The 24387-nt window shown below is 39.5% G+C and overlaps 2 protein-coding genes across 2 annotated transcripts in view; one reads left to right on the top strand and one right to left on the bottom strand.

Moving 5' to 3' along the window:
- Positions 1-7973, top strand: part of spryd3 (SPRY domain containing 3) — a 20746-nt gene extending 12773 nt beyond the window's left edge. The window contains exons 8-11 of the mRNA XM_037679615.1: positions 1110-1167; positions 5071-5184; positions 5283-5413; positions 7433-7973. Of these exons, the coding sequence (XP_037535543.1) occupies positions 1110-1167; positions 5071-5184; positions 5283-5413; positions 7433-7567 (438 nt within the window). The 3' untranslated portion in view covers positions 7568-7973. The remainder of the gene's footprint in view (positions 1-1109; positions 1168-5070; positions 5185-5282; positions 5414-7432) is intronic.
- Positions 7974-10626: 2653 nt separating this feature from the next.
- LOC119412585 (LIM domain and actin-binding protein 1) overlaps positions 10627-24387 on the bottom strand; it is a 19723-nt gene continuing 5962 nt past the window's right edge. The window contains exons 3-10 of the mRNA XM_037679614.1: positions 23087-23132; positions 17068-17502; positions 14442-14496; positions 14273-14358; positions 12507-12564; positions 12321-12352; positions 12088-12221; positions 10627-11986 (exon numbers count right to left, since the gene is read on the bottom strand). Coding sequence (XP_037535542.1) covers positions 10966-11986; positions 12088-12221; positions 12321-12352; positions 12507-12564; positions 14273-14358; positions 14442-14496; positions 17068-17502; positions 23087-23132 — 1867 coding nt within the window. The 3' untranslated portion in view covers positions 10627-10965. The remainder of the gene's footprint in view (positions 11987-12087; positions 12222-12320; positions 12353-12506; positions 12565-14272; positions 14359-14441; positions 14497-17067; positions 17503-23086; positions 23133-24387) is intronic.

Here is a 24387-nt window from a genome sequence, read left to right as displayed (position 1 = left end):
ATGGGATTTCCTGCATTTTGTTGTATTTTAACAGGTTGTTAAACATCTACGTTTACCTACATATGTAAACACTCAGCTTCTGTCAAGCATCCGACACCACCCCCTTTACTGGACGGTTCAGAGCCTAACGCTGTCCCCGCTCGTTGTGCGACTCCACATTAGAACCTCCAGGCACCTGCCCGCGTACGGCTGCCTGGTTGGCTCGGCACTCAACCCCACCACGGAAATTTTATTAAGAGTAGACGCGGAAATGCTACTGGAAGGGGGCGCTCATATATTCGTGAGTGGCTGTTGTGTTTAAAATTAGTGTTTATGTAATTATTTTCAGTTTACATATCCATTATAAGTTTTGTTTGTTCGAGGTAGTCATATTTGTTCACAACTTTATTAGTAAGCCTGAGAGTTACTGGATCCAAGCAAACTGTTACCGGAACGCACCCTGTCAAAATAAGAGAGTTCCTGGATCCGGCTCAAATTAAGCCCCGTTGGTAGCCCACACATGAAACTGTGAGTTTGTAGCGTGGCTGATGGCAGGCGTTGCCACCTGGGGCAGGATGTTGTGAAGAGTCTAATACTTGAGCCTTGATGGCAGTTACAGATGGCTTTCTTTAATGATTGCTGCACAATATAACAGTTCTTCTGCGATGTGGTCTATCTGGGCCAATGGAGAGGCCATCGTGTACCCAGTGGTACCGTCGTCAAGCTGCAGATGCTTGGTAATTTTCAGGTCTCTCTTGTAAATGAGTCCTCGAGGCTCAATGGGATTTACCCGTCTAAATAAAGGTTGAATGAATGAATGGTAATTGTTTTCACAACACAATCCTACAATGACTCCTATCAAGTGCTGTTAGTGCTGTCTGAGTCTACATACATTTTCTGTTTCCGCTGACCATCACTCACTGTTTTAACCGTTGGATGCTCTAGTAGCTGCCTGATAACGCCATCACGCCATCTGTTTTAGATGTGCCAGCTCTTTGCAAACACAAACCCATGTACGGTCTGCACGTGCACCACAACATACCCAAACTGGTTCGCTCTTCCTGGGTGCTTTTGTTTTTGTGACTGAGCGTAGTTCGTTCCTTCAACTAACTTCTCTTTTTGATTTTCAGGACTATCCAAAAAACAGACATCCAGGTTGGAGCAGAGGATCCATAGCTTATCATGCAGGTAAATAATGTTCGAGTCCGGTCATTATCTGTAGGTTTTTAGATACAAGAACCGTTTCTGTAAGGAAGCTGTTTATATCGGTTCTCAATACTTGAAACTACTTGGATACCGAAGCAAAAGTGTTTTGCCGACGAAGTGGATGACGTCACGTGCATTTGGTTGGTTAGCAACAAGAGGGATGTAAACATAATCAGGAGGACATGTGAAAACTGGCCAATTGGGTAAATAGTTCGGTATGACCAGCGTGGTGTTTTTCATCGAGGCAGCAGTTCATTCACCTCTTCCTGTCTCTGATTGATTCCTGTTTGCTCAGACTGTTGATAATAACTGTGGGTGTAGAACAATTTCTGTAGTCGAGTCTGAAAAAAAAATCAGACTAAAACAATATTAATAGCTTGGAATTACACTGTGCTCATAACTTGTAATTAGTATGCTATGATTCCCTTGAAAAAAAGCTTGAACTGTTTTCCCCCTGAAGTCTGTTTTCATCTGGACCCCCGTTTTCTTCATCCTGCAGTTGTCCCGTTCTGATTCCAGCAGCAAGTTTGAGTGAAAGGCCGTATGACTCGATGTGAAAACATAACAAAACTCTCCCAACTGGAATGTTTGAGCAGACAACAGAAAAAACTGTAAAGGTTAGGGGAAAATCTGCTAAATGATGTTGAAAAGCTTTGAAAACTAGAGAAATTGCATTTCTTGCAAAAATGCAGTGCAAATGCTTATTGCAGAAGAACTTGCTGAAAAACAGCTGAAATTATCTAAAAATATGCTGAAAAAGAAGAACAAGCCCAAGTTAGCAGAAGAAAGCAGAAATAACACATATTTGCTGAATTAGGTTTAAATAAGCAGAAATGAGCACAACAATTAAGGAATTAACTCAAAAAGCTGAACTTGGCAACAAATTTGTGAAAAGTGGATGAAAATGCTGAATAAATTACCAGAAGGAAGTGGAAGAAGCTGAAATAAATTTTAAAAATGTGGAATTCCTTAGAGAAATTTACTAATTGGCCTTTTTATATATGTGAATGGTCCTGTAAAATGCCCTGAGACAACTTTGTTGTGATATAGCGCTATATAAATTAACTGAATTAGCAGAAAAAGCTAAATAGTAGCTGTAATAGCCGAAAGAGCTGAAACTAGCAGAAATAAGATGAAAGGAGCATAACAAGCTGAAATTAGCAGAAAAAAAGTTAATTAGGCTAAAAGTAGCAGAAATTAGCTGAAAACTTGAATTTATCTGAAAACAGCTAAAACTGGCTAAAAAAGCTAGCTGAATAAAGTTTGAACAAGCTTAAATCAGAAAGAACATGTTTGCCCAATTAGGCTGAAAGAAGTAAAAAGGAGCACAAAAAAGTGGAAATTATTTTAAAAAAGCTTAAATTAGCATAAAAGCAGCTATAAAGTAGAAAAAGCTGAAACTTGCAGAAATAAGCTGAAGGGAGCATAATAAGCTAAAATTAGCAGAAAGAAGTTAGAAGCACAAAAATATTGTAGTTGGCAGAAAGAATCTGAAAGGATTTTTAAAAAGTTGGGAAAAAAAAAACCTGCTGATATTAGCTGAAAGTAGCTGAATTAATGTTTAAATTTGTACAAGGAAGCTGAAAGTTGATAGTTGCTGATAGTCGCTAAATGCTTCAAAATATTGGTCATGACTCACATCAAAACAGCCATCAACATCAACGAGGACCCTCATCAGTATGCATACCGTGAGAACCGATCAACAGAGGATGCCATCTCCTCTGTGGTCCACACTGCTCTTAACCACCTGGAGCAGAAAAACTCTTACGTCTGTCTGCTCTTTGTGGACTTCACATCCGCCTTCAACACCATGATCCCCCAAACCCTGATGGACAAACTATTCACACTAGGACTAAGCCCCTCCATTTGCAATTGGGTACTAGACTTCTTAACAAACAGACCACAGTTAGTGAGGATCCACAACTTCTCCTCCACCATAACCCTCAGCACTGGCTCTCCTCAGGGATGTGTGTTGAGCCCCCTCCTGTTTACTCTGCTCACGTATGATTGTGCAGCTACCCATCCAGGCTGTCACATCGTAAAGTTTGCAGATGATACAGCGGTGGTGGGATGCATCACAAACAATGATGAGTCCAGCTACAGGCAAGAGGTGGAACACCTGGAGAGCTGGTGCAGAGAGAATAACCTTCACATCAATGTGAAGAAGACAAAGGAGATGATTGTGGACTTCAGAAGGAACAAAAACATCTACACTCCCCTGAACATAAGAGGATCTGCGGTGGAAGTGGTCTCCAGCTACATGTACTTGGGTGTACACATGAATGATAACCTCAGCTGGAGCAACAACACCACCAGCCTGATCAAGAAAGCTCATCAGAGACTCTACTTCCTCAGGCGGCTGAGACGAGCTGGTCTGGGAAGCTCAGTCCTCACCTCCTTCTACAGGTGTGCAGTGGAGAGCATCCTGTGCTCCAGCATCGTGTGGCATGGAGGCTGCACAGCTGCAGAAAGAAAAGCTTTGCAGAGAGTGGTGAAGGCTGCACAGAAGACTGTTGGAGTCGGCCTCCCCACCATCACAGACATCTACACCTCCAGATGCAGGAAGAGAGCCAACTGCATCATGAAGGACCTCACTCACCCAGCACACACACTTTTTGCCCTGCTCCTCTCAGGAAGGAGGTTAAGGAGCATTAAGTGTAGAACCACTAGACTGAGGAACAGCTTCTACCCTGAGGCTGTTGGACTCATGAATCTCTAACCAGAATAATCACTGTGAAAATCACATCATGTTGCTGCTGATCTGTTTCATGTTGCTGCTGATCTGTTTCAATGTTGATGCGTTCATGCGCGCACATCTGCTCACACAGACTCATGCTCATGTTCGTGCTGATGTTCGACGTAATGTTTTTTTTTTAAATGCTATTAGTGCTTAGTGTATATTTAGTTTATGTTTTTCTTAGTTCATATCTTAGATGTTATAATTGTTTTTCTTTTGCATTTTATTGTTGGATGTAACTGGGACCCTGTGTACATAATTTCGTCCCACCACATGTACCACATGAGGTGCGAATGACAATAAAGAATCTCTGACTCTGACTCTGAAAGAAGCTGAACCAGAACAAAATGTGAAAGGAGCAGTAAAAGGTTGTAAATAGATCTAAAGATTTGAAGGATGTAAAATGAGCTCAATTCATTTTTTTTTTAATGAGAAAAAAAATGGCAGAAAAGGCTAAATATTTCAAAAAGCTAAAGTTGCACCAATAGCAAATGTCATAGCACCCTTCTCCTGAACGAGCTGAACATTTTGATATAAGATTTGGTGAAATGGCACAAATTGTGGAACGAGAAAGATGCAGAAAAATGTACGGAAGACAAATGGATCACAATAGTGTGAATGCTTCGTGAGCGTTCACACAATTATTGGAACAACAACCAACTTTGAGCTGCTGCATGAATGCTTTTTGCTTTTTGCCTAAATCAAACTTCCCTCTAGTTTGTTGTCATTTGTTTTATAGCAAATTAAATCAGCCCGCCATAAACAGTTAGTGGTAATGGTACAGATGTTAGAATGAGCTTTTGTTTATTGATAGCAGTGCTAATAAAAATGTAACAGTTATAAGTTTTTGATCCTGTTTGATTTTGTATTTGCTGGAAAGTGTAAAAAAACAAACTCTTGATAAAGAAGTTATCTCTGTAGTGCTAATAGTTGAGGCGTGTCCTGTACAGTTTCTACATAACATTTCTGTAGCAGCTCGCATTTCCCTCTGAAGTCTGATTCAAGCAGATCAGCCGAGCTGAAAGCCCAGTTATCAGTAGATGAACGTGGAAATATCTACATGTTTGTTTAGGTTTTGTTTTAATTTTCTCTCTTCACACGCTGATGGTAAAAGATAAGAGTCTAACCTGCTTCCTCATGTTTTGCAGACGATGGAAAGTTGTTCCATGGAAGTGGGGTCGGGGACCCTTTTGGGCCTCGGTGTTTTGCGGGGGACGTCATGGGCTGTGGGATCATGTTTCCACGTGACTTCAACCTTGATGGTGCACATGAACGCCTCCATATTGTTTGCTGCTTTTTTTAAGGTTCCCTTTTCAACATGAGCCCACTGACTCCTTGTTTCCTCGCTGGGTTCTTTCAGATGACGGAGACGACTGGGAGCTGGACGTGGTTCCTAAGCCCAGCGAGGTTCAGAATGACTTGTATGCAAACAATGACGATGAGGAGGAGGAAGAGGAGGAGGGAGAAGATTTAGAGGGGAGGAAGGTCATGGTGAGATACCGTTGTAGATCTCAATGTAACTTATTCAAAGTTCAGATCTGAAGTTGGGTTTTGTGGAAAGATTACTTTTAAAATCTTACTTGTAACAGAAAGAGCGATCTCACTTTGTAGAAATAATTTCATTCTAAGACTGATTGGCTCATATGGTCAGAATTTGAGTTGCAAAGGAAATTTTTCACAAGTTTTTTATGGAAAGAGCTGGGGAATGTCGGAAATATTCCAAACCGAAAACATTTTGTGATGGATTAGGAATTCATGGAAAGAAACTGGAAATTTTGTGCAGTTCAAACAAAAATCTCAACGTTTTGTTTGATCAGCATGCAAATAATGTCAGGGAAATAATGAGTTTACCCAAAGTTCATAAGAGTAACAAATTTAATTATCTAATTTCCGTGGCATTACATCACTGATGACATCACTGTCACAGCCACACCTCTCAGAGAACAATGGATTTTCAACCTTTTTTGTCCTTTTTTTTGTTGTTGTTGTTTTCATCTTTGACTAAATGTACAAATTGTTCACATTATCTGACGTTATTTTTCATAAGAAACAAAACAAAAATCTACAACGAAGCTTTAGGGCCACTCTAAGAATAATAATAAAAAAATGACATTATGAATGAAAAAGCAGTCTTACAACTGCGGTAAAATGATGACAGATAAACTGAAGCTGTATGACGTTGATGCACTGACGGATTGAGTCGTGACATAATGTGGATGGAGGCATATTTGACAAATGGTGACCCAAAAGTGATCGTAGACTACTTCATAAACACAGTGACTCTCATTGGATGCTGTTCATAGCATAGACATAAATACGTAGACGCCTCGTTGAGCAGGCTGGCCGCTGCAGCGGTACGTTGGAGCATCCGCCATATTGAATGTGGCAGATCTGCCGGTCAACAAGGAAAACAAGCAAATGGACTGATCTTCATAAGCACCGTTCTACAAAGTGTTTGAAGTTAATGCCTGTCAATCACACACACTAATATATATGGAAAACAAACCGATATCAAAGACAACATTTGTAACTTTTAACATGATTATTAAAAATGTTTACTCCTTAAATATTTAGGTTATAGGTAAGCACTAAACCAACATATGTATTATTTTGAGTGTTTACAACAACTATTTGTGTGTGTGTGTGTGTGTGTGCATGTGTGTGTGTGTGTGCATGTGTGTTATAAACTTTGGAAAAGAACAGTCTTGTTCAGCTTTTTCCGTGTTGCCACTGTGAATGAATGAGACATCTTCTATCTATTGCTTCACTTTTGCCACATTCAAAATGGCGGCGATGTGGACGTACGATTCAGCGCTCAGAGGCGTCTACATATATATGTCTGTGGTCCACAGCAGGTGCGAGCCGACTCGGGATGTATCACGAGTTTATTCTCATAATATTTCAACTTTATTCTCAGAATTTTATGACTTCTCGTAATGTAATTTTATTTTTTTTTCCTTAACGTGGCCCTAAAGCTCAGTCATAAAAATCAGTCATTTAAGAATTTCAAGAATTAATTCAGTTGTCTAAATTTACGTACAGAGAATGTTAAATTTCATGCGCACAACTCTGAACAAACTTTTTACATGTTGTTTGATCATTTGGTCTTTTGGGTCATTTTATCTACATAAAAACAAAGAAAAGAATAAATTGTAATTCACAAAACTAAATATAATTCTGAAGTAAACTTTTTACATGTTTCCACTTCCATCTGTCTCTACACGTCCAGGTGACGGTTTCTCTTTTGTTAGAGTGTGGTACCTCATTGCACGGCACAGCAATGAAATCTAGACGTTTTAACCAATTATACTAAAATAAACTTCCTCAGCTACATTTAAAGTTGAGAGCTAGCCATCAATATGTCAAATTCCAGGTTAATTCCCCATTATTCCCATAGAACGTTTCCATTATTTAAAATTCCTGGCATTTTGAAACCCTAATCAGAACTAAATTGGTCTAATCGGTGCAAATTTTCACTCTTCTCTTTTTTCCACTTCTCTCTTGGAACAGGTGTTTTTCACTCGGAACGGAAAGGTGGTGGGAAGGAAAGAAGTGGCCTTACCAGCAGCAGGTTTCTATCCCACTATTGGTATGATGAGCACTGGGGAGAAGGTGAGGGTGGACCTGCAACCCCTCAGCGGCTGATTTGGTCAAACCAGAATAGGATAAACGATGACGCTTGAGAAACGGGACAATAAATGATCCCCTCACATGAAAAAACCCCCAAAACATCACTTTAACACGAAGCTGGAGGACGTCTCCTTTATTGTATAAAAATCACTGAACATGCTGGCAAAACGTGTTTCAAAGACTGATCAAAATGTTCTGTGTGCCAAAAATGTGCTTTGTTCTAAATTGATTTTATTTACTGTAAAAACATAAGGTTTTTAAACGTTAAATATTATTGTGGTATAAATCATAGCAGGAAGTTTATTAAAATGCCAAAAAAAAAGGTCTCACCTGAGTAATGAATGTAAGAGTTCAGATAGAGCAGACGTCGGGTTATAAATGGATCCTGTTCAGGGTGCGCAGTAGTAAAAATCAGCTGATGTGTGGCGTTCAGACTTTCAGCTGCTGAGCCTCGACTGATGGAGCGTTACTGACACTCAGTGGTCGGAGCGCTGCAGCAGAGGCTGCACAACTCGGCCGCGTGCGTCACTGTTGTGGTTCTGGACGTGTGGGCCGGTGCTCGGATGTGAAGCAGCTTCATTTGAGGAAACGGTTTCATAAACAACAAAAAAATACAGTAACGACAATTCTAGAACACGTTTTTTTAATCGTTTTCTTATCTTGAAGTATGAATCCAGCTAACGGTTCGTTTTGATGCTGTAAAGACCTTTTGGTTTAAAATATTTTAAACCCACCTGTCAGCAGAACGTGGATCTTTTATCCACATGACTGTAAGGATGAATCCAGAAGATCTCAGAATCATGAATGTCTTGATCACTCGAGCTGAACGCTGTGCGGTTATAGTCACGTTTTTATTTCTTTGTCTCTTTGAACAGTTGATAGCAATAATTATTAAAGCATTTAGATTCTAGAAACACCACGGCCGTAGCAGATAGATGTGAAACATTACAGGGAGTTTTCTTTTGGGTTCTTAAGTTTTAGTCGACATCTGTTGATGTGCGCTTCTCATTTTCAGAAAGATTCGAGGCGACGCGTTGGATCCTATAGTTTTACTCATTTAAAAAAAATTATATAAACATTTGGTTGTTCAGTAAAACTTCACACGGTTTCTTTTTTCTCGTATTTTAAAGTTTAGCCGAGATATCGGAAGAAAAAGGTCTAAATTCTGTTTATAAAGCTAAAAATCAATGCTAACCTCTGAGCGTTTTGAGAAACAGGATTTCAAAAATATTCACACCGACGTTAGAAAACGGTTTGTAATTGTTGTCGGGTCAAAAATTAAGGGCTAAACATTGTGAAACTTTATTCCTTTTTAGTTAAAGTATCTGGTTGTAGGTCTTTGTGTTGAAAAATAAGCCATACTGTGCTGATTATGTGCTGCTCAGGAATACTTAAAAGCCAAATTTTAATTAATTTTCTTAAGTTTGCCATTGGGATTTTTTTCCCCTCATTTGTTTTCAATTCAACTTAACTGCCAAAACTGTTGTCCATGTAATGCTGTCATCTTTTTATAGCCACTATTTCCAACGGTAAGACTGCTGACAATCTATTTTTTTAACCAAATTTTACTTGCATATCATTCATTCACAAAAACGCTAAAGATTCTGAGCCCAATTACCGTATTTCTCAGACTATAAGGCACACCGGATTATAAAGTGCATTAAGCAAAACAGGCAAGTCAGACTTTATTCAACTCGTTCACAATAACCACATAAAATTAGTTTGAGGTCAGTAAGCACATCCAGAATTAATGCATAAGGCTCACAGTCGATTTTTGAGAAATAAAGTATTTTAAGTGCACCTTATAGTCTGGAAAATACGGTGTCTGTTCACGTGTGTGTGCAAATTTGCATTTTTTTTCTTTACATTTTACAGGTTTTATTCCATAAAAATGCAATAAGTTGTTAATCGTGACCGACTTTTTTCATATATTTAAAAATAGAAAGCAAATGTTCTGAACGAGTACACAGGATCCAAATAGCTAATGGTGTGAATCATTTAAGTCTTTTATTTTCCAAAATATTGGATCTAAAAACCCAGTCGATATTAAAAATGAATTCTGGTCATGCAAATGTTTGTCGGTGCAAAGAGCCAAAGACACGTTGCCGTATCCATGTTGGGCTCCAAACCTTCAGGAATGTTTATTTAATAACCCTGCTGTCATATTTAGTTTTCCTTTCTGCAAATATTTTATTTTCTGGTTGGTTTCACAACGAGTTGCTGCTAGTTTGTGTGCTGAGAGCACTTAAGTGTACAGTCACATCAGCCTTACTGTAAGTATATTCACGGTTTTATTTAATTTAGTTTTCTTTTATTGTTCACTTTTGGTGACACTTCTTGTAAGCAAGGAATGATCCTTTGGACCTTCTGCGTCTTGTTTATACTGCGCTCACAGATTCTTTCATGTATTTTTGTTTTTCTGCTGGACTATTCTTTGTACATTAAAGCAATTATGCCAAAAATGTTAATAAATTCATATAAAAAAAACTTACTGCTGATTTTTTTTTTCTTCAGGTTTTGTAATACAAAAACAAAATTCTCTGAAATCAAACGTCTGGTTTAATAGATAAAGTAAAGATCAGCACCAGAGACGCTCGTCTGTTCCTTGGAAGTGAAGAATAAACATTTAGGTTTTACCATTAGTGTTGTTAAAATAAAGACAACTAAGCACAACAGTAAAATTTGAATTAATTTAAACAACAGGATGTGAAATCGAGGTTTTAATAGACATATCACGCAAAATCAATTTCCATAAAACACAAAATCACGAACTACAACATGGATTATGATGTTTAAGACTTGGAAGGCCCCAGGGAAAAATCTTAACAGTCTTATTGTGGAAACTATTCAAAGTTTTTCATGAGATCAATTTTACAAAAGCTGCAGACGTTACAGAAAAGTGACTGATCACAGTCAAAACCGGAGGCGTCCCGACTTCAGCACATTACTAGAAATAAAACACGATTCTAAAACACTTTATAATCAAAGCAGAGAGCAGTGATGTTTCTGCTCTGGAGGAAGACCCACAACAAAAGCATGGACACCAGAAGACAACAACACAAACGACTGTTTCATCCCTGAGAGGACAACACTCAGACGCATTTCTTAAAAGCTGAGCTAAAATCCTAAACTTAATCATTTATCTGACTTTTAGTCCTTTTCTCCATTTGAAAAGGTCACAAAGACCGCCTCGTCTTCAAAAGACGAGCTTAAAGCTCCAATGATGCAATTTGAGAGGTTTATCTTTCAGTATAGCCATTTACAAGGCGCTTGTAGAAGAAAAAGATTAAAATGTGTATAAAAAACAGTAAAATGTGTACACAGACTCAAAGTCAGGCAAAGCTCAACTACTGATCCACCTACAGCTGACAATGAAACCGGAAGATGCTTTGTGGGGTTTGGATGTGAAAGTCCTACACTATCGAGTCCTCGTCATCCTCGTCTTCATAATAGCGATTCCTCTTGATGATGTCCTCGGCACTCAGATCTTCAGCATCGTCGTCTTTGTCCTCCTCCCAGAAGCCCACGTCCTGGGAGGTCCGGTTCTCTTTCGGCTGCACAGGAGAAGATGGAGGAGGAGTGTGAGGAGAAAGGCTCTCTTTTCCCTCCTCTGCTGCCACATCGCGCTCTCGTGTTTGTCGACATCGTCCCTCCTGCTGTTTGGGCAGACTCTCCGTCTCCCTTTCCTTCGCTGCAGCTTCATTTGGTGTTTGAGGCTTTTTCGTCTCTTCCTTCTCCGGCTGAACCTCGTTGGACCTTCCTTCAAATGACTGTTTTTCCTCAAATGATTTTTTCCATTCCAGCAGTGATTTAAGAGGGCGGCGGAGCTCTCTGGGCCCCGGAGCGGTGGTGGTTTTGAGGGTAGGATTAGCTGTGAGTGTAAACGGCCGGCTGCGCTCCTTTAGAGAGGTGCTCCTCCTCAGGCTCGTCAGCTCGGCTCGCTCCAAGCTCTGGTACGACGGCTGCACGTCATCCTCAGGAGGCCACTTGCCTATCCTGATCCGGCTTGAAGGAAGCCCCTCAGAGACTGGGCTCAGCTGTGACGCAGAGTGGCCCTCTCCAGCCGGAGGAGGCCATGCGATCCTCAGCCGGTGGGTCTCGGCAGCCGGCTGATGTTTCTCTGCAGAGGGCTCGTTTTTCTGCCTGCGGTTCTCCAGCAAGGCAGTGAGGTCTGTAACCTTCACCGATGGAGAAGTTTCCCCATTTGAAGCGGGCTGCACATCAGGGGTATTTTCAACAAGACTTTTTACCATTTCTGGTTGCTCTCTTGGCTTCAGCTCCTCTTCGCATTCATCTCCATCTGCTCGCGGCTCCCACAGCTCTTTATGAGGACGGTGACCGAAGCCTTCATCGTAGTTCCCTTTGGCTTTGAACAGCTGGTTGAAATGGGGCTTACAGTAGATGTTGTTACGGAGCGAAGCATAGTTCCAAAGACTAGAAACGTAAAGCAAAAATATCTTTATGGTTTTCTCGTATGAGAAAATACAAAAATATGGTCAAGTAAGAGTGTAGATGAGCTTTCATAGCAGACTAACCTCAGCTTGGAGTTGCAGTGAGAACAGCAGAAGCACTTTTTGTGGTAAATGTGCTCATGGACCATCAGTCTCTCCAGTGGGTACACAGTCTTCTGGCAAGCAACGCACGTTTCCATCGCTGGTAGACGAAACTTCTATAAAAATAAAGCAGTCATCATCATTAAAGCACAATGATGGAAAAGCTTTTACTAACTCCTACATGTGCAGGTCGACCTCATGCATGAATGCCTCACCCTGGTTGCTTTAGGTGGCTCAGCACTCTTCCCTGAAACAAACAAACAAAATATGAATCAGTCACTGAGAAAATGAGGCGATGCAAATTAAATGTTGCTCTAAATCCCAAACTCAATAGAGTCCATGTTATATAAATGTTACAGTAAAAAAGTTAACGTTTCCTTCAAGTATCTGGAAGACGTTACCGTTGCACTCGGGGGTGGTGGTGTCCTTCTCATGGACCTGTGCTGATGGTTTAGGAACCTGAACCAGATTAAAAGAGCACAAAGGGAAACAAGAAATAAAAGCTTTAGATAATAAATCACCATAGAGTTCTTTGTTGAAAAGTTAAAAAGGAGTAAAGTAGTCCCTCATTTATCGCGGGGGATCCGTACCCTGAAGCGTGAAAAACTGCAAGTAGGAATAGTACAAGTAGTAGTTTATTTTATTATTTATATAGATGTATATAATTTATATTTATTAAGGCATTTAAAACATTTCCTACACTCTTGCAATATTCTAAATGTTTCTAAACTCTAAAAGAGCACAGAATGTCATGATTTCAGCTCCCTGCCTCCTCTGCTCTTTGCCACCTGCAAGCGCCATTGACCACGCCCACTTCTCCGCTCGGCACGGAGAACAGCTGATCAGCTGCAGCGGGAAGTTTATCCCACAGCGTGGGTTGCACAAAGGTGCAGCAGGTACTAAATAATTTAAAATAATTAATTTTAAATAAAAATTCCATGTCCATCATGCGGCTCATCCATCAATCAATGCTATTTTGAAAAACCGTGAAAGAGCAAGTCCGCGAAAAACAAACCGCAAAGTAGTGAGGGACTACTGTAGTGGCAATAATTCTGTAACTTTAGCAGAAAGAAGCATTTTAAAATGGCATAATTACCACCTGTGTGTCTGTCTGTTAGCAAAATTTCATGAACCACTGAGTTAATTTTATTGATATTCTCTGAAAGTGATCATTGGATGGACGTCTACAGCTGATCAACTTTGGAGTCACCACGTTCTATGATGGACACCACAGCTCATCAACATTAGAAAGGACAAAAATGGTTCAAACTCCATCAGTTTTACAGATCCTGAGCTAAAATGTGGTTTGTTAGTAGCAGAGTCGTTCACATCGCACTCTGAGCGTTGACTAATCGTGTTAGATATCGTGGTATCACATGTGACTGTGCATAACATTTGTAAATAATTAAGTACATTTAATTACAACAGATTGGATTTTATTTTGATGTTTCTGCAGCGATGTCGTTGACTTCCGGTTTGATCTGCGCACTTATTTCGTATCTGCATTTCCTGTTTAGGGCAGTTGTGTAGCTTGTTTTTCCAAGTACTGCAGCAAGTTTCCCACTGAGTCAGTAAATATTTTTGTACTAGCAGCCCCTCTGGAGGCAAAAGGCGTGTTGCTTTAAGTATTTAATATAATATTGATGAGCATATGTTCAGGACAGCATGTGAATGGGAATGATGTAAAATAATCAGACGCACACGTTCTGCATGTGTTTTGTGATCATATGATGAACTACGGTCACTGGAAGAAGGTTCAAAGGAATTAAATCTCATAGAACCATCAGTAAAGCCTCATCCTTGTTCGACGATACATTATTTAAAAGACTTGAGCAAAAAGGCTAAACCTTCATCATTTTCCTTTGAAGAATTAAGTCCTTTAAATATTATTTTTTAATTCAATAAAGTGAGTGAGTCTGCTCTAAACATGCCTGAGTGAAATCAAAGCATGAAATGTGCTTTTTCCATAAAACTCATTTATTCTTTTTCAATAATCACCAGTAAAAAAAAAAAGATCTAATAATAAAGTTACACGTGAGCACTTCAAGTTTAGACTGTATCCATTTTTGTGTGTCTGTTTTAAGGTTTTTAAACAAAACCAGAAGTGAGGTCAAGGCAATATTGTTACATGTTTCAAATCTGAAATGTTTTCTTCCCACGGACTCACAGAATGAGCGGCGTCCTCTTCAGCAGACTGGTACTTGGCCACCTTCTCCCTCAGGGATGAAGAGCCTTGTGATCTGTCCAACGGACCTGAAGCACAAGAGCAGATCTTAGGACAACCTGCGAGTGTCGGGCATAAAACGGACACAAATCCTGATTTGATCTCCGCTTACTGCTGGGTTCCTCCATGTCCTCAGATGAAGTGCTTCGTATCACGGACCTGCCGGCCTGCAGGAGCAAAAAGACGGCAGGCGTTACGAGCGGTTGACTTCTCCGTCAGTGAATGTGAGACAAACCTTTTCAAACAATCCTGACTGCCAACAAGAACAGGACTGTTTTCACATGCGAGACTGCTTCCGCTTCACATTTAAACCGTGATAACTAAAACTTTATCTCTAATGAAGGTGAGGAAGTCAGCGTTGTGCTAGAAGTTCAAGTTTTGAACATGGCTCTTCATATAACGGATATGAAGTGATAATGTTCTCAAGAAACTGGTCCGATCACATGAAGCTTTCGAGTTCAGTGTCGCAATAAGATCCTGGAACAACCGTTTTAAAATTCACACCAGCGTCAGAAACTCTACATAAAAACCTACTGAGTAAGAAATAAACCTCTTCCAGAGAAACCCGTTTTATCAGGAACATTGAAACTAAATAGTTGATTATGTTTCCAGGCGTCTACCATATTTAACAGCTCACAATAACTGTAAGAACAGGATTGATCTGCAGCAATAAATAAATAAATGAGTAGATACAATAAAAAGTGAAGTTGCGATGGCTCCTATGTTTCTACTTAACAGAGTCTAAGTTGGTCAGACTGTCTTCTGTCAGTTTCTTTCTGGTGATATAAGTGGTAAAAATAAAAAAAAAGAGTAACTTTTTTAACTTGAAGAGCAGAAAACAAGAAATCAGTATAAAAAATTGTTTCTCCTGATAAGAACATTCACATTTTAATTGATGCATGCAATAAACACAAAGACAAAAAAAAAAGGTTGAATTCCAGGACGGGGTCAGAGAGTGAGATAACGACAGAAGCTCCTCAGAAACGATCCTCTGAAGAATGAGACGGGCCTTGGTCAGGAATGTCCCTGCATTCCTTGGCTACAGATGATGAAGAGAGAACTTGTTGTTTTGGACAAACAGCAAAGAAAGTTCAGAGAAAGAATGGAAAAAGACAAGACAGAAAAGTGTGGAGGTGTACGTCACTAAACCCAGGTGGGGAAAAAAGAATAATAAGAATAATATTTTAAAATGAAGGAGATGTGAAAACCTTTGACGTGTGAAGCACTTATTATTCCTGCACAGACAACTAAACTTAAAACATCCGACAGACATTCTGAAAACTAAATTATTTGAAATGATGTCATTCAAAGAGGAAAACATAAATTTTATTTTAATGGGGTCAAAACCTGCTCGTCCCAAGTGACCTACATGTTTAGTCGCATGCAACAAATTTTCTTTTTCTCACAAGAAAATTAGAAATAAAGCAAAATAACGTATAAGGCTGAGCAACATTAACACTGTGAATCAAAACAACGCTGAATTCAATGTACTGTATTTTTCGCTTTATAAGTCGCACGTTTTTGCATAAATTAGCATGCCCTGCGACTTTTTTTTTCTTCCCCCACATATTTATAACCCAGTTTTTGTCTGAGATCTGACGATTTAATTCATTCTGACATGGAAAATATTGAACACTACCATTTTCAGCCACTAGAGGGCGCTCGAGTAGTATAGCAAGCTGAGTATCTCATTAATAGGTAAACGTGGCTATTAATTAAACACTTGGCTTGCCATACCAGGCCACCTTCGTCTCGATCTGGAACTCTTAGAGCAAACGTCAAATCAGCTGCATTTTGCTGCACCACTCAGGTGAAATGCAGCTGATTTGGTCATCAAAGTGCATTTATTAAGGAAAAGTTCAACCGAGACACACCTTTACTAGAATATCGAGCAAACAAATAATTGTTTTTAGGTGGTTATTTTGGTAAATTTTGAAGAAATGCACGAGTCCTCCCTCTGCATGCTCCTGCAGCTGCGAATCTGCTTTTGAAATGCATCTGATTTGATCGTCAAAGTGCATTTATTAAGGAAAAGTTCAACTGAGACACAGCTTTGCTATAATTTGGAGCAAACAAACAATTGTTTTAAGTGTTAATCTTGTTAAATTCTTGTTAAAGTCCTCTCGTGCACGCTCCCGCGGCCACCAATTGATTCTTGGCACAACACCGGCCCACGTTTCAGGGTGGTCAGCGATGACACATAATAGATGCGACTTATACGGCGAAGCAACATATTTTATGTTTTTCCCCACTTTAGACATTTTTAGACTGATGTGACTTATACGGCGGCAAGTATGGTAAATAACATATAATGTGAAATATATGATTTATAAAGTAACATTTGTGTAAAATGCTGTGAAATATTTGAGTGTGGAGTTGTTTTAAGACGGCAACAACCCTCTTTGTTCTTGGCTCTGTTCTGATAATCCATTAGTTCATTCACTCTCCAGACGGAGGTTGTTCAAGACCATCTACACCAAGTAAAATATTCATTATGCATAACCCCTCCCTCATCAAAGACCTGAACCTGGAAAGTATTCTGTACTGTCAACATCCCTGATTTGAAAAGTTGTAAGATTTGTTGGAATTTTGAAATATTTACAATATTTAAAGATTAATGCGTCAAAGGTGTAATAATTCAGGTATTTTATTTCATAACTGCAAACTGAGGCTCGACAAGCTGAAAGTTGTGTTCAACTGAACATTAACAGTATTTTTTTATGTGAACTGACACTTACCTTGCTCGTGAAGTCCTCTCTCCTCTCAAACTTCATCTTCATCTTGTTTAGTGGCACTTGGGGTTTTTCAGAACTTGCACACAGACTGCTGGAAACTTCTTCAACCTTCTCATGCGTTTTTCTGCAGGTTAGCTCATCCCGATCCATCCCGCTCTGGTCTTTACCCTCCGCAGCGGCAGAAGGCTGTTGGACTCGGCTGGCTGCGTGCTGATCGTCCTGATCGGTCAGCGGGATGGGACTGGTTACTGGAGGAGGGGGCACTTCTTGGATCGGAGCGGGCTTGACCAGGGCTGAATGTCTGCGGAGGATGCCGGAGCGACTTGGAGGTGGAACAGAGGGCGCTTTATCCTGATCTTTGTTTCCTGCTTGCTCCCAGCGCTTCTTCAGAGCACTCAGGTTGCCAGAGCGCAGGGACGTTGTTCCACCCTCAAAAGACTGTTAGGAAAAGAAAAGTTCATCAAAAAACAGAACCTCTGATTTAATTCTATACAGGGGCTAAAACTTGTAGTAACGTGGCATCCACTGTTCTAGAGAGACAGCTTTAGACCCTCAGGTCAGTCTGACGGAGTAGAGGAAATGCCTGACTCTGAACTTGGCTTCATTAGCAGATGAAGTGAACAGCTGTTCAAAGCTGCTCCAGCAGCCACATGTGGCTGCCGAAGTCAGAAAGGTTGGTTCACAGCAGCTAGCGGGGCCGAGCAAACATTTTACACGTGACGACTTTGCCTCCTCTAAAACAAAAACACAGGTTGGTTCCGTCTACTGCGCATTTGTTGTCTTAAAAGATAGTTCAGATTTATTTGAAGAGGGATTTTATGTGAAGGTTATAAACAATTATTATCCTACCTGTTGTACATAGATCTTTGACCGACCTCAAATCGGGAGTTTTATTCTGATCGGACTGACGAGCTACTAACCGGAGGTTAAAAACCTTCACGGAAAATTTAAGTTTACTTTTAAACCCCTTCCATCATGCCCTACTTCACATTATATAATTATTCCAGCAGAAATATTGTGGTATTTTTTCTGGAACTGCCTCAGACTGCACCAGAAGAGCTACAGCTAAATTCTGCTGCCACTTTTAGTGCTAGCCATTTTTTTTATGTAAGCTATGAAATTAAAATAATTACAATGTACAACAATCACCAACATTTTCAGACTGGAATTGTTTTACTCTGACAGCCATCTGCTTTAGTTTTGGACCCGCTCCAACTAATATTAAGCTCTTTGATCCAGTCAAAACTACATTAATTCAGAGAGTTATCCACAACAGGTAAGATATTGGGTATTTATGACATTTCAACAAAACATAACTTCAAAAAATCTGAAATTTCAACAGCAAACAAAATGAGAGATCTTCAGGAGTAGAACAGACTATTCCAGACAGGAAGTTCCTTAACCAGAAAAGAAACGACACGTAGAAGAAAGAGGATGTGGACATGAGAATAAATCAACTCATAAGTCCCTGAGAACAAAATGGCCTTTTGTATCAAAACTTCCTGCCTGAAACACAATAGGTGACCACTCAAACACCAATATATTATTTAAAAATGTTAAAATAATCACAGTATCTTCAAAATAACTAATATATAACATAAGGCTTTAAAGAGAAGGAAAAAAGCAGTGTAGCCAAAAGACATTCCCATCTAAACCACATGTAAAATAAACGTAAAACTTCAAACCCAGTGAAAGTCGCATGAAAACAGGGATTTAAAGGATCCTTAACGAGAGATGAAACTTCAAGAGACTAAAAAACAGTAACACTCTTTGTGAAGCAACTCCAGTGTGAATGGAAAAATCGGAGTGACAAGATTGTCCCTCATTTTCCAAGCAAATACAAACAAAAGAGAAACCTTTGTTTATGTGACGAAGTAGCCAAACTAGGTGCAACTAAACAGCCGGTACGGTGAGAGTCCTTTGGTCCGTCTTCCTGCTCAGGTCAGTGTGTGAGACAGCTCTGCATGATGTCAGCTGCTGGACTGAATCTACTTGTGAGAGCCGGTCCAAACCCTCCAACGCCAGGAAAGTGAAAGACAGAGTCAGAACAGCCAGGAAACCAGAGCAGGAAATGATACATTCAGGAAAAAGTTAACCCTTTCTTCCCTGTTTCGGCTGACAGTTGTTTCCACTCACCCCTAAGAACTAACTTCTTTACAATCTGCATGTTAAAACATCAATAAATATGAATGTTTTTATCAATAAATGCCTTTTATCTTAATGCTACGTAGGCAGTAACTGAGGAATCTATAAATGGAAACCCACAAAAAAAGTAAAAGCTAGACAAAAAAAATAAATAAATAAAATACATGGAGATTTTGTTGCTTGGGTCAGTAATTACTGTGAAAGGATTTAGCAACAGCTGTTCAGTTGAAAAAGATCCTTGTGGGTTTGTGGGTCACATACCGACCCTTTCCAAGGAAAAATAAATAAATCATTTCAGCAGGCTTGGAAAAAAAAAAATCAATTTTGTCATTAGCTTTGAAAGACAATCTTAAAAACACTACCAAACCAAATAATTTAGTTTACTGTAGTGTTGAAAATCTTGAAAGTTTTGACAATATGTACATATTTATGTAAATCTGGCACAAAAAAAATAAGGAAGTTGCTTTTTTCTTGCAATAAATTTTATACATTGGAAAGTCTGTTTATTTCTCTTTGAATCTAGCCATGTTTGTTAGAAAGATGCATTTGTGTGTTGAGCAGCAGAATTCAGTTCAATCCTGTTTATTTATATAGCGCCAAATCACAGCAGAGGTCATCTCAGGGCACGGAACAGAAACAAGCTGAGCCCATGGGGAAATGGTCACATCTTCTCTGTGAATGTCAAACAGCTTATTCTGCTATTGACTCTAGTTTGGTGTCGTTTAGTGGAGTGGATGAATGAACATACTGGCAATTTAACAATTTATTCATTAAACAGAAACCCAAGTTGCATGTGGATGAACCATACACAGCCACAACTGGCACCTGTGGGACGACATCCCATTCTTCAACTACTTGTCGTACTGTAAGTCAAACATTTTAATTGTGTTAGTTGCTGTATTTTTTTAACTATAAGGTGCACTTAAAATACTTTAATTTTCTCAAAAATTGACTGAGCCTTATAATCGGGTGCGCCTCGTGTATTAATTCTGGTTGTGCTTACTGACCTCGACCCAATTTTATGTGCTTATTGTGAATAAGTTGAATAAAGTTTGACCTATCTGACCATTTTGTTTCACTTAATGCGTCTTATAATCCGGTGCACCTTATAATCTGAAAAATACAGTACGTTGCTCATCTTGGAGGATAGTTTGGTCAGACTGTGGACATGTTGGACTGCCACTGCTGGCTCACAGGTGCTGATAATCAGGCATCTGGGGGGTAGTACAAACTCAAAACGAGAGTCAATGGCAGAAACATCCGTTTTATACTGGCAGAGATTTGACTAGTTTTTCCATCAGCAAAACCTATGGTCGTGGCAGCACGACGGCTTTAGTGGTTAGCACTGTTGCCACAGCAAGGAGGTCCTGGGCTCAATCCCCAGGTTTCTTTCTGGGTGGAGTTTGCATGTTCTCCTTGGGTTTTGTAAGGATGCTCCGGTTTCCTCGCACAGTCAAAAAAAAAACAAAAAAAAAACGGGACGATCTCTTTTCCAAGGGACGCCTGGGCCTTCGAAAAAGAGATCTGTGATCTCATTTGTCTGGTTTAATAAAGGTTCATAAATATATAAATGCATTTGCCTAAAAGTTGCGGCACTAGTTAAAAGGGAAATAAGGCTTTCCGTCTGCATAAGATTTATTGTCAAAAAGCAAAGACAGACAAATTTCCTTACTTTTTGTGCTTCTATGTTTATTGTAAACAAAACTCAGGTGGGTCCGTTAGGATGAACTGAGCCATAAGCGCAGGAGAAAGCAGGACCTCTAAGAGTTTTTAGATGGTGTGCTGCATCACTGAAGTCACAACAACCGACATCCTGAGGACCAATTCTGAGTCCGTTTGCAGGTTCGGGAGTTGAAAAATAAATTACGTTAACAAAAATGAAGCCCATCAGGACCTTCGAGCAGCTCGGCTGACTGAGTGGGCACGTTGTGTAACCTGCTGTCTGATCGCCGATTACTCATTTCTGTCTCATTCAAAGAAATCTCAACAGTCAACAATACTCAATTAAAGCTAACAAATAAAGATAGAAATAACCTTATCAACCAACATTTTATTTTTAGACAATACTGTGCAAAAGTCTTAAGCGGTTCTTCGTTTCTTTAGATTTTGCTTACGAGCAGCCAGACTTTCTTGTAATACTTTAGTTGTCCAGTTCAGTATTGCTCCAGGCTTCCTGGAGGACGTTTAAAGATTACGTTGGACTTTGGCTGCTTTTTATCTCATTTTCAGTTCAGTATCTGACCATTTCCAGAAGGGTGTTTTTTTGTTTGTTACAGCCAGTTAATTTTTGGGACTGTCCTTATATAAATTAAAATGGACAAGTGATCGGTTGATCAAAGATACAATGTGCTCGAACTTAAGCTGAGTTTATGAAAAACACCAACGCTCACACAGTTTGACACACAGAATTGTATTTTAGCATCAACAAGATGATCCTTAAAGACTTTTAGCTGAAAACCTGACACGTGGCTGAAGGTTGATGCATCCCAGAACCTGGGTCAGGTCTTTGCTGAATCTTTTCTATTTCTTAAAAGATTTTTAAAATCCCGGTCATCTGCCGGTTTTGTCCTCCATCGGTCAAAATTTCACTTCTTTTTTTTGTATCATCATAAACTGCACCACAGTGTCATGATCGGAAACAAGAAATGGATAACACAGGTAGAATGTGGAAGTCTCCCCCCTAAAAAATATTGACAGATTTTCTGAAATCCTGAATAACTTCTGATCACAGCCACTTTAAAAAAATACAAGGCCAAAGATAAAGAAAAGACGATTTGAATTGTTTGAACAATATTGCAGTATACAAGGCCCATGCACCAAAACTAATTATTTTTGTGATTTACCCAAAGAACTTCTCTTATAAGCATGTTGGAAAGGTACCTCCCATCCCCCCCTGCAACCCTCACACACACAAACAGATGGCCCTTCCTGGTGCTCATTCAAACTAGAATAAAACTCATACCAAGTTTCATTCAGAAATAATTTAAACATGTCTAAATTTCTTTACTGCTTCATAAAACACATGCTGCTGGATTTTAAATTGGAAGCATTGAAAAAAAAAGTTAAAAATCAGACTAAAATGTGAATTGGGACTAATGTGTGCTTAGTAGAAATGAACATTTTGTTAGTTTATTGTTCACAGCACAGTGAAGGCACCTTTTAATACAATCATGTTTCAAGAGGAGCAGGGAGAGCGGCTGCTGTCATTTTATACCAGCAGTGTCACTACACAGAGAATGATGTTCATCTTTAGAAGCAGCTGTCCAAGAAAACGTGCCAAGAAACACAACTATTGCAAAATTACCTTGCATTTTCTCATGGCAGGCACTCATCTGTTACTCATCTGATCCCAGTCCAGGTTTGATTATCAGTCTCGCGCACCGAGCGAACAGCTAACCTGCAGTTTGAACCTCAGAACCTTTTACGAAGGAGGGATTACACTGAAGTGGGATTATGGGTTTGATAGCTTGCCTGTCGCAGCAAGTAGCCAATGAGAGGTCAGCCAGGACAAGACTTTTGGCTCAGACAGTAGTGTGTTGGCACAATGAAACAGAGTGTGTGTGTGTGTGTGTGTTCCTCAACTCACCAGGCTTTAATTAGTTTACCACCACGAGAGGCAACAGCAAATTAAACGAGTCGTGCAGGACACACACCATTTAATCATGCAGTTCGCTTTAAGAGGCTCAAACTCAACTAGAAATTGTAACTTACTAATTAATCTGCGAACAGAAAATCTCCAGCTGTCTCGTCTTGTATCAAATTCAGAATTTTACATCCGTGTCTTTTACTCAAAGTCACAAATACTTTTACACTGATGTCACAGGAAAACAAGCTCTTTGTTTCTGTCATGCTTTAAGAGCTGTAGAGAAATACTTACTCCTTTTTTCTTCTCAGAACTTGCGTCTTCAGCAGCTTTTTGATACCTGAGGCAGAAAAAACAACACTGACCTCTGCTGACTCAGGACACAAAATAGCAAATGTGTTAAACTTTTCCTAAAACCCTTGGATGTATTTTAAACTACAAAAGTAAGAGCTGACTTCAATTTCTACTTTGAAAACTGTATAAAGCACTCTAAAATGTAAGTCAAACGAAAACATTGCATTTAAAGTCGAAGTGTCTTTATTTGTCATTTGCACCACATGTGGTGCATGTGGTGGAACGAAACTGTGTACACAGAGTGCAAGTTACAGCCAACAAAAGTATAAATTGTAAAGAAAAAACAGTAATAATATCTAAGATATGAACTAAGAAATATGCTAAACTAAGAATATGCTGAGCACTAAAAGTACAAAACAATACACAGAACAACAGAAGTACGAATATTTAATATTTTGTACATTGATGAAAATTTCCAACCCTTGATCTCATTTTCTAGAGTGACCCCATTGTGCATCATTAACTACAGATTAACTTTTGTCACGTTCATCTGATGCTAAAATCTTAAATATTTTCAAATGAATTCTGCTAGTTTCATTGAAAATGTATTATTCCATAGTTATAACAAAAATAACTTTTCAAATACAGCGAAACAGACTCAAACGATGCTGTCGCCACACAGGATAACATTTTTATGACTAAATCCACATTTAGTTGTTCCTGCATACCAGTTCTTATTTAAACAAACAAACAAGATTAAATTTTGATTTTATCATCCTCAGTACTGGCTTCAGTATTTTTCTTGCTTATCCACAGGATCTTCAGAAAACTGCAGACAGACAGGAATCTTGTCTCTGAGAAATGAGGGTTTCAGGCTTCTTGCATAATCCACAACAACCAAAGAAATTGCTTAATTACTTGAAGTAGCAAGAACAGGAACAAAGTTTTTCCTTGTCGGGACATTTTATAAATGATGAGGAACTCAAAGCTCAGAGCTCCTGGAAAACCCTCATAGAGAGAATGTCAGCATTTCTGCTTTTCCGCATTAGCCCCGCCCACTTCTAGTTGCCGAGTACCGTATTTTCCGGCGTATACGTCAAAGTTTTTTGCATAGATTTGTCAGTGCTGCGACTTATACGCCGAAGCGACTTTTATATACGTTTTTTTTCCATATTTGTAATAGAAATTTAAACCGTCAGGCAAAAATTGTAAGAACTGCAACAGCGAGTCCTCCCGTGCATGCTCGCTTTGCTCAGCCGGTGCAGGCAGAGGAATGCTGGAGGGAGGGAGGGAGGGAGGGA

This window comes from Nematolebias whitei, chromosome 7, assembly GCF_014905685.2.
Source record: "Nematolebias whitei isolate Nwh7 chromosome 7, NemWhi1, whole genome shotgun sequence".
Taxonomy (NCBI): Eukaryota; Metazoa; Chordata; class Actinopteri; order Cyprinodontiformes; family Rivulidae; genus Nematolebias; species Nematolebias whitei.
Note: the sequence above shows the minus strand (reverse complement) of the source record. Positions and strands in the feature narration are given on the sequence as shown.